This window comes from Oryctolagus cuniculus, chromosome 10 (genome assembly GCF_964237555.1).
Source record: "Oryctolagus cuniculus chromosome 10, mOryCun1.1, whole genome shotgun sequence".
Lineage (NCBI taxonomy): Eukaryota > Metazoa > Chordata > Mammalia > Lagomorpha > Leporidae > Oryctolagus > Oryctolagus cuniculus.
In genome coordinates, this window is record NC_091441.1 from 57,316,168 (window position 1) to 57,330,599 (window position 14,432).

Here is a 14,432-nt window from a genome sequence, read left to right on the forward strand (position 1 = left end):
GGAAAACAGTTACCTCAAAATACTGACTTTCCTGGGGCCCGTACTGTTGCATAGCGGGCTAAGCCTCAACTGCCTCTGACGCCAACATCCCATATGGACGCTAGTTCGAGTCCCCAGATATTCCACTTCTGATCCAGCTACCTGCTAATATGCCTGTGAAAGCAGTGGAAAATGGCCCAAGTGCTTGGGCCCCTGCCACTCATGTGGGAGACCCAGAAGAAGCTCTGGGCTCCTGGCTTCAGCCTGACCCGGCTCTGGCCATTGTGGTCATTTAAAGATTTTTATTTATTTATTTGAAAGGCAGAGACACAGACAGAGAAGGAAAGAGAGAGATCAAGAGAGAGAGGGAGATCTTCCACCCACTGGTTCACTCCCCAAATGGCCACAAATGCTGGAGCTGGGTCAGGCCAAAGCCAGGAGCTTGGAGCTTCTTCCAGGTATCCCACGTGGGTTAAGGGGCCCAAGCACTTGGGCCATCATCTTCTGCTTTCCCAGGCATATTAACAGGGAGCTGTATCTGAAGCAGAGCAGTGGGGACTTGAGCTGGTACCCATATTAGATACCAGCACTGCAGGCTGAGGCTTAACATTCTACGCCACAGCACCGGCCCCATGGATAAACTATTTTTCTTTAAAATTGTCAGCCCATCCCCTTTCTCACATTTGTTGCAAAAGACATCTTAGAGCTGAGTATTATTATTATTGGTGAAAATTTTACAACACAGGCCCCTTACCCATCTCAGCTGCCCGTCACTCGTGAGCTGCCTGTAGAAGCCTCTGAAGTCACCGACAATGTCCCTGAGATCCTTGTGAAGGACGTGGTGGGCGAGGGCATTCACAGCACAGACAACTATTAAAAAATAGTTAGTTTTCTCTCTTAGTTTGCTTTAAAGCCAGTAAAACATGAAAATACCAGAAACAAAACAATTTGGAGATTTTAAATACAAAAGGTATTCGCTTTAAAAAGTGTCCCAAATGTATTCAGTGGTTGTCACAGTTCCCATCACACAAGTAGAATAGTTTTTATCCATATAGCTAGTTTAATTGCTGAGCAGAGCAAACACAATTTGATTGGTTATTATGTAAAAGTAGAACCAAACATACATTTACAAGTAAACAATATTCCCACGTTGTTTTCCTTTTCACTTTGTAAAGTGCTTGGGCAATGAGATCCAAAGCCAAACCCTTCTAGTGCATTGTTCCTAAGGAATAACAATACTCTGACTTATCAAAATTAAAAAAAATTAAAAAAAAATTTTAAAAAACCACGCCTTGGCAGGTGTTTGCACAGCAGTTAGGTTGTTACTTGGGGTGCCTGATCTGGGGCTGCATTGAGGCGCTGTGAGTTAAGCCATCGCCTGTAACACTGGCATCCCATATGAGTGATGGTTCAAGTCCTGGTTACTCCACATCTTATGCAGTTCCCACCTAATGTGCCTGGGAAAGCAGAGGAAGATGGCCCAAATACCTGGGCCTGCCGCCCACATGGGAGACACACACAGATGTAGCTCCCGGCTCCTGGGCTTGGCTTGGTCCAACCCTGGCAATATTCTCTCCCTCTATCTCTGTAACTCTGCCTTTCAAATAAATAAAAAAAAAAAAAACTTAAAAAAAGTGCCTGGTTTAAGGCTTTGCTCCTCTGCTTTTGATCCAGCTTCTTGCACTGTGTATCATGGCCAGGTGCAGCCCTGGGAGGCACCAGATGATGGATCAAGTACTTGGGTCCCTGCCACCATGGAGGGGATCCAGGTGGAGTTTGTGGGTTCCTGATTTTGGCATGGCTCATCCCTGACTGTTGTGGGCATTTGGGAAGTCAAACAGATGAAAGATCGTTCTCTCTGTCCCCGTCTCTCTGCTTTTCAAATAAAATGAAAAAAAAAATTTAAATTTAGAAAGCCTTTTCATTATTGTCAAGTATAGAAAATGACTTGAACTGGGGCCCGCACTGGTGCAGCAGGTAAAGCCACACCTGCAGTGCTGGCATCCCATATGGGTATCATTACTAGTCCCGGCTGCTCCTCTTTCAATCCAGCTCTCTGCTAAGACCTGGGAAAGCAGTAGAAGATGGCCCAAGTCCTTGGGCCCCTGCACCCACATGGGAGACCCAGAGGAAACTCCTATCTCCTGGCATCAGATTGGCTCAGCTCCTGCCATTGCAGCCAGATTAAATAAATAAAATAAATTTGACACTTTCATAATACTTACAAGTAAAATGTCAGAGTGTATAGAAATACTGTTTTTGTAAGTAGTGTGTTTCCTTATAATGACTTACTACATTTTTCTTATTTTTTAAAAATATTTATTTATTTGAGTTAGAGTTATGTAGATGCAAATATTCCAAGATCTAAAAAAAAAAAAAAAAAAAAAAAAAAGAATCCAAATGTAAAACACTCTGGTTCAAGTGTGCTGAACAAGGCTACTCAGACTGCAGCAGCACACGCCCCTAAGGCGTGCCTGGCCTCTGTGTGAAGCAGCTCCCAGATATCATCTGTGCACTTGCACAGATGCAGCATTTACGGCTGAGCCAGCCGATCTTGGACCTCCAGAGCTTTTGTTAATGGATACACAACCGTTCTAGTTCAGATACTCATCCCTAGAGTTGTGAAAAGAAGGAGTCCTCCTCACTCCCTGATGGCTGTCGCTCTTGGATTACAGAAAAGCTGTCTAAATCAGGGATGCATTATCTACATCTAACCTCTGAGCATGAATTGATTGCTGGCATAAATCACTGCTTGAAGCACACCTCCGCTATGCATCGCAACCGCAAATGCACTTAACAAAACCAAGGATGACCTCATGTTTATGGCTCTAAGAGATGTCAAGAAATGCTAGTATTTTTATCTATAGTATGTAGATCTTCCTTTTTCAACAGGAAATCTGCAAGAAATGAACTAAAACGTACTGCAACTGATAGGAATCTGGGCTGTGGTCATCCGACTCCAGTGTGGAGAAAAGTCCACTGCAGGTTTGCAAATTCAATGGGCTTGAAATTCATCTGGAAAAAACTGGCCCTTTAGTCTTGCTGACTAAACACCATGGTTTTCCTCTGTGCCTATGTGCCCAGGACCTGCCAGCAACACCCAGGACCTGTTATGACTGGGTGTCAGAGTCCATGAGTGGTAGAAAGCCGTAAGACTTGTGACTTTGCTTTTGGGCCTATTTAAATATTCTTCCATTTTTAGCTCCTCTTCCTTTTATTTTCCAATTTCGTATTAAAACTATTTTGGTCTGCATTGTATACATCTTATACATGGGTACAAACCTCAAGAATGTATCAACCAAGAGTGAACCTTAATGTTAACGATGGACTTTGGGTGATATAGGGTGAGCATTCCTAATCCAAAAAGATCCAAAATATGAAACACTTCAGGTGCCAGGCATTAAGGATAAGAGATATTGGGGTCAGTGCTGTGGCGCAGTAGGTTAATCCTCTGCCTGCACCGCTGGCATCCTATATGGGTGCCGGTTCCAGTTTGGGCTTCTCTTTCAGTCCAGCTCTCTGTTACGGCCTGGGAAAGCAGTAGAAAGATGGTCCAAGTGCTTGGGCCCCTGCACCTATGTGGGAGACCCAGAAGAAGTCCTTGGCTCCTGGCTTACGATCAGCTCAACTCCAGCCATTGTGGCCATCTGGGGAGTGAACCAGCAGATAGAAGACCTTTCTCTCCATCTCTCCCTCTGACTGTAACTCTCTCTCTCAAATAAACAAATAAAAGCTAAAAAAAAAAAAAAAAAAAAAAGGATAAGAGATATGGGATTGGCACTGTGGTGCAGCAAGGTAAGCCGCTGTCCACAATGTCAGCATCCTACATGGGCGCTGGTTCTAGTCCTGGCTGCTCAGCTTCAGATCCAGCTCCTGCAAATGTCCCTGGGAAAGTAGCAGAAGGTGGCTCAAGTGCTTGGGCTCCTGCCACCCAATGTGAGAGACCCAACTGGAGACCCAGATGGAGTTCCAGCCTCCTGACTTTGCCCTACCCCAGCCTCGGCAGTTGTGGCCATTTGGGGAGTGAACCAGCAGATGGAAGGTCTCTCTGTCTCTGTGTTTCCCTCTCTTTCTATAAGTCTACCTTTCAAACAAAAAAATAAATAATCTTATTAAAACTATGGATAAGGGATACTCGACCTATAATGATGACTACAAACAGTGCTCAAAAATTTTAGAATTTGGAGCATCTATGATACTAGATTTTCAGACTAGGGATGCTCAACCAGAGATGTCTATGCAAATATTCCAAAATGCAAATCTCAAACACTGTGGATCCCAGATATTTTGGGTAAGGGAAACTTAACCTGTAATGATGTATCCTGAGGGTTCATCGATTTTAACAAATGCACCACTCTGCTGGAGGATGCCGATAATAGGGCTGTGTTGTGCATGTGCGGGGCCAGGAATACATGGAAAATCTCTGTAACTCCTGCTCAGTTTCACTACAGACCAAAACTAATCAAAAAATAGCCCTTTTAAAAAAACATAAAGGAAGCAGGAGAAAATGCATAACAGTGAAATGCAACAGGGACAAGAGTTGAAAAGAAACTTCCAACATAAAATTACACTGGTTTATTCTGTACACTAAAAAAAAAAACCCTCCCTTCTGCCCTCACACACGAGTATCCTCTTCACTACAGTAAAGAAACCTCTCTCTCTCCCTCTCTATCTGGATCATAAAAGAACTGCTGGGTAAGTGAGCAGGTCAAGGCTGTGGGAGAACCACGAGGAGCTAATGGAACTTTCCATCTTTAGCGTGAGTGCTGTGTAACACATTTTTGGTGAGACTGAGTCACCTGCAATAGGAGCAGGATTAAAGTGAAAGTGAATTCTGTCATGCTGTGGTCTGAAAAAGGAGGAAGCCAACAACATTAGCACGAAAGAGACACGCATTAAAGTCATAAAGAGATGGAAGTTGATTTACCTGTGTCTGAGCCATCTGGCAGGACAGCTGGTGGGGCTGATAATGGAGGATTTGGGGGGTGGGAGGGTTGTCAGGGAAGGTCCTAACCACTGAACTTGGCATCATGGGAGAACCTCTTACCTGTCTTAGTGCCCAGGGAGGATCCCTCTACTGTGCACCCACGTCAGCAAGTTCAGTGTTGTCTGATCACAGAGGTTCTAGGGGCCTGTCCCATAGCCCATGTTGTGAGATCTTTTTTGAGGTTTTTTTTTTTTTGGACAGGCAGAGTGGACAGTGAGAGAGAGAGACAGAGAGAAAGGTCTTCCTTTGCCATTGGTTCACCCTCCAATGGCCGCCGCGGCCGGCGCGCTATGGCTGGCACACCGCGCTGATCCAAAGGCAGGAGCCAGGTGCTTCTCCTGGTCTCCCACGGGGTGCAGGGCCCAAGCACTTGGGCCATCCTCCACTGCACTCCCGGGCCACAGCAGAGAGCTGGCCTGGAAGAGGGGCAGTCCCGACCGGGACTAGAACCTGGTGTGCCGGCGCCGCAGGCGGAGGATTAGCCTATAGAGCCGCTGCACCGGCCGAGCTCTCTGAGTTTTATGCAGTGTCTCGGGGACTGTGCTGTATGGTGTGCAGCACAGAGAAAGACAGCGGCTTCAGGAAGTGCTCGACTTACATCCAGAGACAACTAAAGTCAAAGAAGAGGCTGGAGCATAGCTCACAAAGCTCTGTCTTGGTCAGCGGTCACTGCCTTGAGGAAAACTTTTAAACAGGAAGTCCTTGACTTAATGAAGCAGGGGATACTGATCACTGTCTAGTTTCTATTTATCTGGAAAACTGCTACCTAGTCTTTGAGATTCACCTCAAAGTATCACCTCTGCTCTGAAGCTGTCTCTGAACCTCCTGCACAGAGGGAAGTAGCGTCTGCCTTCCTGGAAGACTTACCTAGTTCTTCCGTATCCCGAGGTCCCCCCACAGATACCAAAATTGGCAGATGCTCAAGTCCCTTATGTGAAATGGGGTAGTATGTGCCTGTAACCTACGTACATCCAGTATATTTTGGAGAAAGATCTTCCATCCACTGGTTCACTCCCAAATGGCTGCAACAGCCAGGGCTGGGCAGGGCTGAAGCCAGGAGCCAGGAGCTTCCTCCATGTCTCCCATAGAGGTGCAGGGGCCCAAGAGCTAGATAGGAAGTGGAGCTGCCAAGAATCAATCCAGTGCCCATACAGGATGCTTGTATCGTGGGCCGTGGCTTTACCCACTACACCAGAACTCCAGCCCCTGGATTGAGTTTCTTGATCTTGGCTTTGGCCTCAGACAGGGGCCACTGTAGACATTTGGGGAGTGAACCAGGGGAAGGGCGTTTCTCTCTCTCTCTCTCTCTCTCTCTCTCTCTCACACACACACACACACTCTCTCTCTCTGCCTTTCAAATAAATAAAATTTAAAATTTTTTAAAAAATAATTCTTACATCACACTATGATCATTTCTTTCACGTCCATCTCCCTGACATGTTTGTGTGCTCCTTGTATGTGGAACTTTTTCTCACTCTCCTTTAGAATCTCTCTCCAGTGCTTGGCAGAGTACTTGATGCAGAGCAGCATTCCAGAGGAGTATATTGAAGATATCGAAGGACAGACCTGTTGGATGACTGAATGCCAGGAATGGGAAGAGTTGGCACAGCAGCCACCATGAGAGTACCACTGCATGATCAAGAAAAGTCCCCTTGTCTGTCTGTCTGTCTCTGTCTCTCTCTCACATACACAAACACTTCAGCAGAGCAAGACTTTTATTCTACAACTAGAATAAGCAGATACCCGTGGAGAGGTCACATCACCACCAAAGTTACAGTCTCTTTCCCCCCTCCCTGGGTTCTTACCCTTTAACCTATGGTAATTTGGCTTCAGTCCCTAGGAATCCATCAGAATTGATCTGGCAAAGGTCACCTGTTTGTATTTCTTGAATTCTGTACATATCATATAGTTAGAACAAGCTGCCTTTAAATATTCTGGAGAGAAATCGCTGTGGGTGGGACTCACTGAGTTCCTCTCTCGGCCTCAGTGTCCTTGTTTCTAAAAGTTAAGGGGGTTCAGTGTCACCACTGAGCTCTAAGGCCAGCATTAACAAAGGTTATGTTAGGATCAGGGTCTTCTGTTTAAGAACATGGTGGGAGGGGAGAATAATTTATACATGGTTCCGCATACATCCTAAAGAATCTGCTCTCCCTGGATGAGATCTTTGAAATTAGACAGGGCCTTTTCTACCATGAAAATGAGTGAACTTGAGACCAACTTGGTGTGAAATATTTTGAGAATCCAGTAGACTCATGATGCACATCACAATTAGCCTTCATCTGGGAGCTCACATCTGCTCCCTCCGGTTGCCCTTGGTTACCTGCATACTTAATACCCCTAAAGCTGTACTGTGGTCAGGAGTTAAAAGCAGGTGAATAGCATTTTGTAGCTATCACTGACCACAGAGAAATGGACTGAGAGTCCCGAATGTTCCAGCACTCTGTAGATGACTACAAGGAGAAAGGCCAAACTCTGTCACTTTAATTTCTCCCAGCAACATATATAACACACATTCACACATTATTTTTACTCTCTTAGAGCAGAGTAAATACAGACAAAACAGAGGCCAAAACTAGAATCCAAGTGAAAATTAAGCATTCTGGAACCTTACAAAAAGTCCTTTACTCACCAACTTCAGTGCCTTTCCCCAGCGTGAAGGTAATTCCACATCCTGCGAGTCCATCTCCTGCGTCGGTCTCTATGACGACATAGGCAGCTGAGTAGTCAGGGTCTGTGTGCTGCGGGAAAGGTCACCCCCACTCAGCCAAACGTGAGCACACGGAAAAGTCACCCGAGAACGACGTCCCAGGAGAACAGAAAACCCAACAGGGGACAAGCAGGGAGAGCAATGATCTGACTGACCATGGACTTTGCCCAAAGAAAATGTGGCAGCTCTGCATGGGATGACTTCTTGAAGGATTCAAAGTATTTTAACAACAATGTACACATGCATTAAATTGAAAATTGTTTTAATTCATTTTTCATCTATTTAAAAAGCTGACAGAGAGAAAGATAAAGATAGAGAGAGAGAGAGAGAGATTTTCCACTTGCTGGTTCACTCTCTAAAATGCCTACAACAACCAGGGCAGGTTCAGGCTGCAGCCAGGAGCCTGGAACTCTATCCATGTCTCCCAAGTGGGTGGCAGGGACCCAACTACTTGAGCCATCATCTGTTGCCTCCCAGAGTGCACATTAGCAGGAGGTTGGATTCAGAAGCCAGCTAGGAATCATACTCAGGCAATCTGATACGGGCATCCCAAGCGTGCCTAAATCGCTGCACCAAAAACCCACCCCTCGATGTACACAATTTTTACACCAGTTGGCAATTACTTCTCCTGTGATATTCAGCTCAGTTTTTTTAAAGGAAAGCTTTTATTTAATAAATATAAATTTCATAGGTACAGCTTTTGGAATATAGCAGTTCTTCACCTAATACCCGCCCTCCCACCCTTACTCCCGTTCCACCTCCTAACCCCCTCCCACCCCATCTTCATTAAGATTCATTTTTAATTATCTTTCTATACAGAAAATCAATTCTATACTAAGTAAAGATTTCAACAGTTTGAACTCACACAGACACACAAAGTACTGTTTGAAGACAAGTTTTACCATTAATTCTCATAGTACAACTCATTGAGGACAGAGGTCCTACATGGGGAGCAAGTGCACAGTGACTCCTGCTGTTGATTTAACAATTGACACTCTTATTTATGATGTCAGTAATCACTCGAGGCTCTTGTCATGAGCTGCCAAGGTTATAGAAGCCTTTTGAGTCCACAAACTCCGTCATTATTTAGACAGGGCCATAGCAAAGTGGAAGTTCTCTCCCCTCTTCAGAGGAAGGTACCTCCTGCTTCAATAGTCCCATCTTTCCACTGGGATCTCACTCACAGAGATCTTCTATACAGGCCATTTTTTGCCACAGTAATGCTCTCACAGGCTTTTCAGCCAGATCCGAATGCCTTAAGGACTGATTCTGAGGCCATAGTTCAGCTCAGTGTTAAATCCAAGAGTTTTTGCTCACAGCTCTCTGCCAGCTCTTTGTTACACTCACCAGCAGCTGTGACTTGTTTTGCCTCACCTGGACTGATCTTCACTGCAGCTGCTTATAGCAGAGCCGAGAGCACAGCGGCACCAGTTCAGAGATTTCTGGGGGTGAGATAAAGTAAGCCTTCAAAACAAATCAAATCACTTTTGTTTTGTTTTATGTCGCCTTAGCTTCTCACTCTCAAACAGTATTCTGATATCAAGTTCAAGTACAGCTGGCCCTCCCTAGCTGAGGCTTTGCATCCAGATTCAAACACAGATCAGAAATAGTGGGGAAAAAACTGCATCTGTACTGAATGTACAGACTTAGAATCATTGTTCCCTACATGAAATCTGTTCCCTTTATATAAATAAAAAAAAATTTTTTTTTAAATCATTGTTCCCAGGGCTGGCGCTGTGACGTAGTAGGTAAAGCCAGCTCCTACAGTGTCGGCATCCTGTATGGGTGTCAGTTTGATTCTCGGCTGCTCCACTTCCCGTCCAGCTATCTGCTATGGCCTGGGAAAGCAGTAGAAGATGGCCCAAGTCCTCAGGCCCCTGCACCTGCATGGGAGACCCAGAGGAAGCCCCTGGCTCCTGGCTTCAGATCAGCACAGCTAGGGCCATTGCAGCCAATTCGGGAGTGAGCCAGGGGATGGAAGACCTCTCTCTCTCTCTCTCTCTCTCTCTCTGTAACTCTAATTTTCAAATAAATGAATAAAAAAATCTTTAAAAAATCATTGTTCCCTAAATAGTATCGTATATCAACTATTTAGACAGCATTTATACTCTCATAGGTATGGTAAGTAACCTAGAGATAATTTACATAAGAGGATATGCATAGATTACATGCAAACTTTATATAAGAGACTTGATCATCTAGGGATTCTGGTATCCTCAGGAGGTCTTGGAATAAATCCCCATGGATAGCAAAGAAAGACTGTATTTATTGATCAATTGTAATGAAGCTCAACACTACTCAATACAAGGGATGCAGAAGTTTTTTAGAAAAATTATTTATTTATTTGAAATGCAGAGCAATACAGAGAGAGGAGGAGAGATGTTCTTTCTGCTGGTTCGCTCTGCAGATGGCTGCAAATAGTGCAGGCTGAAGCCAGTAGCCTAGAACTCCACCCAGGTCTCCCACATGGGTGGCAGAGACCCAAGTACTTGAGCTATCATCCACTGCCTTCCCAGGTACATCAGCAGGGAGCTGGATCAGAAGCGGAGCAGCCAGGACTCAAACTGGCACTCTGATATCGGATGCCGGTGTCATAAGAGGCAGCTTAACCTGCTGCATCATGCCAGCTCCAGAAGTTGGTTGGTTGTTTATTTTTTGAAGTCTATCTCTATAAATTTATCACACAGTGGGAGAAAAGGGCAAGACATAGAACCAGGTGAGAACAAGCTGAGAGAGCACCAGGCTATATGCTGAAGTGTGGTCAATTTTAAGTAGCATAGAAATTCAAGGCACAAAGAAGAGTAAAAGGTAAGTAGAATTTGGGGGAATTCCTTAGAGGCAAGACCACTGCCATGGGCAAAGGGGAAGCTGAAAACATCCAGGACAGAGACAGCAATACCTAAATCAGAGGCCTTAGTGTGGCAGCGAAGCAACGGGCTCATAGGGGTGCTGGCTTGGAAGTGAATGAAGATAAAACCAGAGAGATGGTATGGGGGCAGATATGGAGACTCCCAAAGCCAGGCAGAAGATATGAAGGCATTAATAAGGAATGTAGAACACAACTGTTGAAGAGTTTTACATAAGACTATCACAGAGAATTTATTACATAGTATTTATTGTCCCAGGTACATCATCCTAAGAGTGTGACATTATTTAATGTAACCCTCACAGCAACATTATAAAGAAGGTGTTAGCATCTCTAACTTAGGGATGAGGAAGCTGAGTTTTGAAGAAGCCTAGTAACTTGTCCAAGGTCATACTGTAAGTAGGGAGGCAGAATTTAAATTTCTTGATGGGAAGGGGGGTTATATATGATGGATGGGGGCCTGGGTCTGGGGTCAAAGCATAGTGGAGGAATTTGGGGTGATGCCTTGCTGAGTGCTAGCTGCATGTCACCATTCAAGTTGCTAAGGGGACTATGGATGTAGCTGCCCTCAAGGAAATTGCAGTTGGGAAGATGTGGTTACCAGCATTCTAATAACATAAGACAGAAGACGTTGAGTTCCCGGGAGAGACACACTCTATGAAAACAGACAGCAAGCACACTTGGCTGAGAGCACTGGGGGCTGGAGCAGGTGGATGACAGAGCTGTACCTGAGCTGGCCAGCTGAGGGTGAGCTGAGAGGGGAAGGGGCCAAAAGGACTGGGAACTATGGTAGGTGGATAACCACAGCAGCGAGGGCAGCAAAGGGACAGATAAGGCAAAGACTGGTGTGTATTCAAGGGTTGGGGACCATCTTGGCTTGTCCTTGCCATTGGGTCTGGAAGGAGAGTTGAAAGAAGAGGTCAATAAGGAGACTCTAAGGCCCACCCCAACAGCAAATTCTGGGTTACAAGAAGAAGCAATGGAAAAGGAAACTTTCACTGAAGCCTTAGATGAAGGTCCAAAGGTTGAGATGAGCCCAAGGTGACTGGATACATCTGAATCCCCACGACCGGCGAGTGTAGACACCTCATGGGCGAGAGGGGCCAAGGGTGGGAGATGCTCCGTCCCGATTTAGGTAGACTGTCTATATGAAGGTGAAAAACCTAACAAGAAGCACCAGATGGCCGCTGGACTTGAGCTCTGGAGGTCTTGGGCCTGAGAGCATGGTCTTGGTGAGAGTGTACAGTGAGATGTGGAAGCCCCAGAGAGGGAAGAAGCAGTCAGGGTAGAAGAAGGAGCAGCCAGGAAGGCAGGAGGATGGTGGGGAGACAGATCTGGGAGTATGACCAGGCAGCAGACCGGGGGAAGGGCAAGGCTCAAGGACATCGGAAGCTGAAATAACCAGTGCCATTCCAAGGGAAGGAAGGAAATCTAGGGCCCATTTCAGTTTAAGGTGGGGTTTGGGCCAGGAATTTCGAGTCTGGCAAGGAGCGGCAGAAACCAAAGGTATCGGGGTCAAGTAAAGACTCCTTCCTGTCCCTGTGGGGCATAGAAGGAACCAATGGAAAAGAAGAGACTATAGATGGAAATGCTGGAGAAGGAGGACAGGGAAAGGGGCCCCGGAAGTGAAGAAAGGAATGGGTTGGGACACAGCCTAGAGAACAAAGCCTAGAGAACAAAGGCAAGGACAGGAGGGCTGGGTGCTGACTGATGTGGGGAGACGTGGCCAAGGCTGCATTTGTCTGAATCCTTCTCAGAGATGCAGCGGACAAGGTCTTCTAACAGCTGAGGGTACAGGACTGGGGGCCGGAGGAGAGAGAACAAGGTCTGGCCCAGCTGCTCTGGAGACCTCACAGCCGCCGAGGAAGGAAGAGGAAAAGCACTGCTGGGAGGAGACCAAGGGCACTGGTGGCTTGGCTGTGAGCTCCCGGTCCCCAGAGAGGCCTGCACAGCACAGCAGGCCTGAGCCCGCCACATTTCTACCCTGGTGGATGAGAAGTCCCAGTGGAAAGCTTGGCTTTTACAGATGCTGAGGGCTCCTTCAGGAAGACACGCTGCTTGTGACCAGCAGGGCTCCCTCTGCTGTAAAGTGGCCAAAGTAGCTCCTTCCTGGGGCACAGGCTGCACTCACCCTGCAGAACTGCAAAGTAGCACATTCCAAGAAGACGCCTGAGACCCAGCAGCATGAACGCCCTGTCTCCGGAAGGTAAACCCTTCAGTATTTATGAGCAGGTAATCCAGGTGCCAGATAATTGCTCCTGAAATTAACCTACAGTGCACCAGGCTATCCTACACTTCACAAATAAATGCAAAGTCAAGTCTAGGTCAGAGTCCCTTCTGCTTCGGTTTCCTCTTATGTAAACAGGAATCACAGCCAGCTCCTAGCGAGGCCCTTCTCTGTCTCGGGTTCTCTACAAGCATCTCATTTACACACATGAAATGGAGAGGATCGTGCCCATTTTACAAATGAGTAAGCCCAGGAGAGGCTGCGTGGCTGACTCCCAGGTGTCAGGCCCCAGATAGGCAAAGGCAGTTGCTCTACATCAGCTCTTTGGACTTTACAAGCCAGTAAAATGTCAAACATGGATTTGGAGGACCACAAAGGACCACCAACTAGTTTTTGTGACAAGCCATTTACCATAATATAGAAAGACACAAGAATTAATTTTAAAAAGCAAATCTCAGAATAGAGCACATGATTTGCATTTAGTAACTTTATTTTGCATGTTTTCATGAAAAGGCTTAGTTTTAGAAAACATTTCAGGTTTGAAAGAACACCTAGAATGACTGAACACCAGTGTGCCATCCGCACGACCTCGGATATGAACTGGAGTCCCAGGCTGCCCTTGCCCAACCCCATTCCATGTCCTCTTGATACGTAATCATTCTCCCAATGCTGGTGTTCCTCACTTCCGGGCGCAGAGTCACACATTCCCTACATACCGCTGCTCTTTTTCTAGTGCGGCCATTTTTCAGTGGAACAGGCCCCATCTGGATCCTGCACAGAATTCACGTATCTGGAAACCACTGCATTAGAAGACGGGAGGGTGGAGGGCCCGCTCACACTCAGAAAGGAACAAAAAGCCCTTCACATTCAGGTAGGAGTCAAAGGGTGCCCTTACTCGACCGCATCTCTGAAGACTGACATCTGGGGGCAGGCAGTTGGCTCAGTAGTGAAGACGTCAGGTGACGGCTCAAGAACCTGGGTTCCTGCCACACACGTGGGAGATCCAGATTGAGTTCCTGGCTCCTGGCTCGGGCCTGGCCCAGCTTCAGCTGTTGCAAGTGTCTGAAGCTCTCTGGGTCGGTTTCTCTCTCTCTCTAAGTAAACACAACTTTTTAAAAGACTGGCATTGGGCTGTTGACTGTGATCAGGCCTGACCATGGCTGCAGGTGCCATCATTTCACGAGAGCGCCCTCTCACACGAGTTACTACAAACAGCCCACCTGGAACACTTGATTTGCTGAGAGGTCCAAGTCACACAGCCAGCTGTGACGGACTCCTGGGGACCCCGCCAAGTTCTCCGTCGCAAAGAGGTAGCGCGAGAGAAAAAGAAAAGCTCCGGGAGGGTGGAGAGTTTCTCCATACTTGTATTCCTTTGGGGCACAGGAAGTGTCCACCTTTCCCGTGCCCGCCGCCCATTTTACACAAGAAATGAGCGCAAGGCTGGGAAACTGGCAGGACCCGCGGGTCCCCTCACGCGGAAGAGTCCCCGGGCGGCGGCCAGCGCTTACCATGGCGTCCGAGCCGTGACCCCCGAGCGACGTGGGGAAGCGCACATCGCGGACCGAGAGCCGGATTATCCTGCCGCGCACCATAGCGTCCGCACCACCCGCAGAGGCCAGGCCGTGGGCGCGGCGGAGGGCGGCCGGGGCGGGGCTTCGCTGCGGCT

At 46.9% G+C, this 14,432-nt stretch overlaps 1 protein-coding gene across 4 annotated transcripts in view; it reads right to left on the bottom strand.

Moving 5' to 3' along the window:
* ENOSF1 (enolase superfamily member 1) overlaps positions 1-14,432 on the bottom strand; it is a 37,321-nt gene extending 22,889 nt beyond the window's left edge. Inside the window, exons 1-3 of one of the 4 annotated variants that reach the window (XM_002713591.5) lie at positions 14,275-14,432; positions 7,596-7,704; positions 734-849 (exon numbers count right to left, since the gene is read on the bottom strand). In XM_002713591.5, the coding sequence (XP_002713637.3) occupies positions 734-849; positions 7,596-7,704; positions 14,275-14,358 (309 nt within the window). In that variant the 5' untranslated portion in view covers positions 14,359-14,432. The remainder of the gene's footprint in view (positions 1-733; positions 850-7,595; positions 7,705-14,274) is intronic. The other 3 variants (XM_070050407.1, XM_017344062.3, XM_070050406.1) reach the window with 3 other exon arrangements.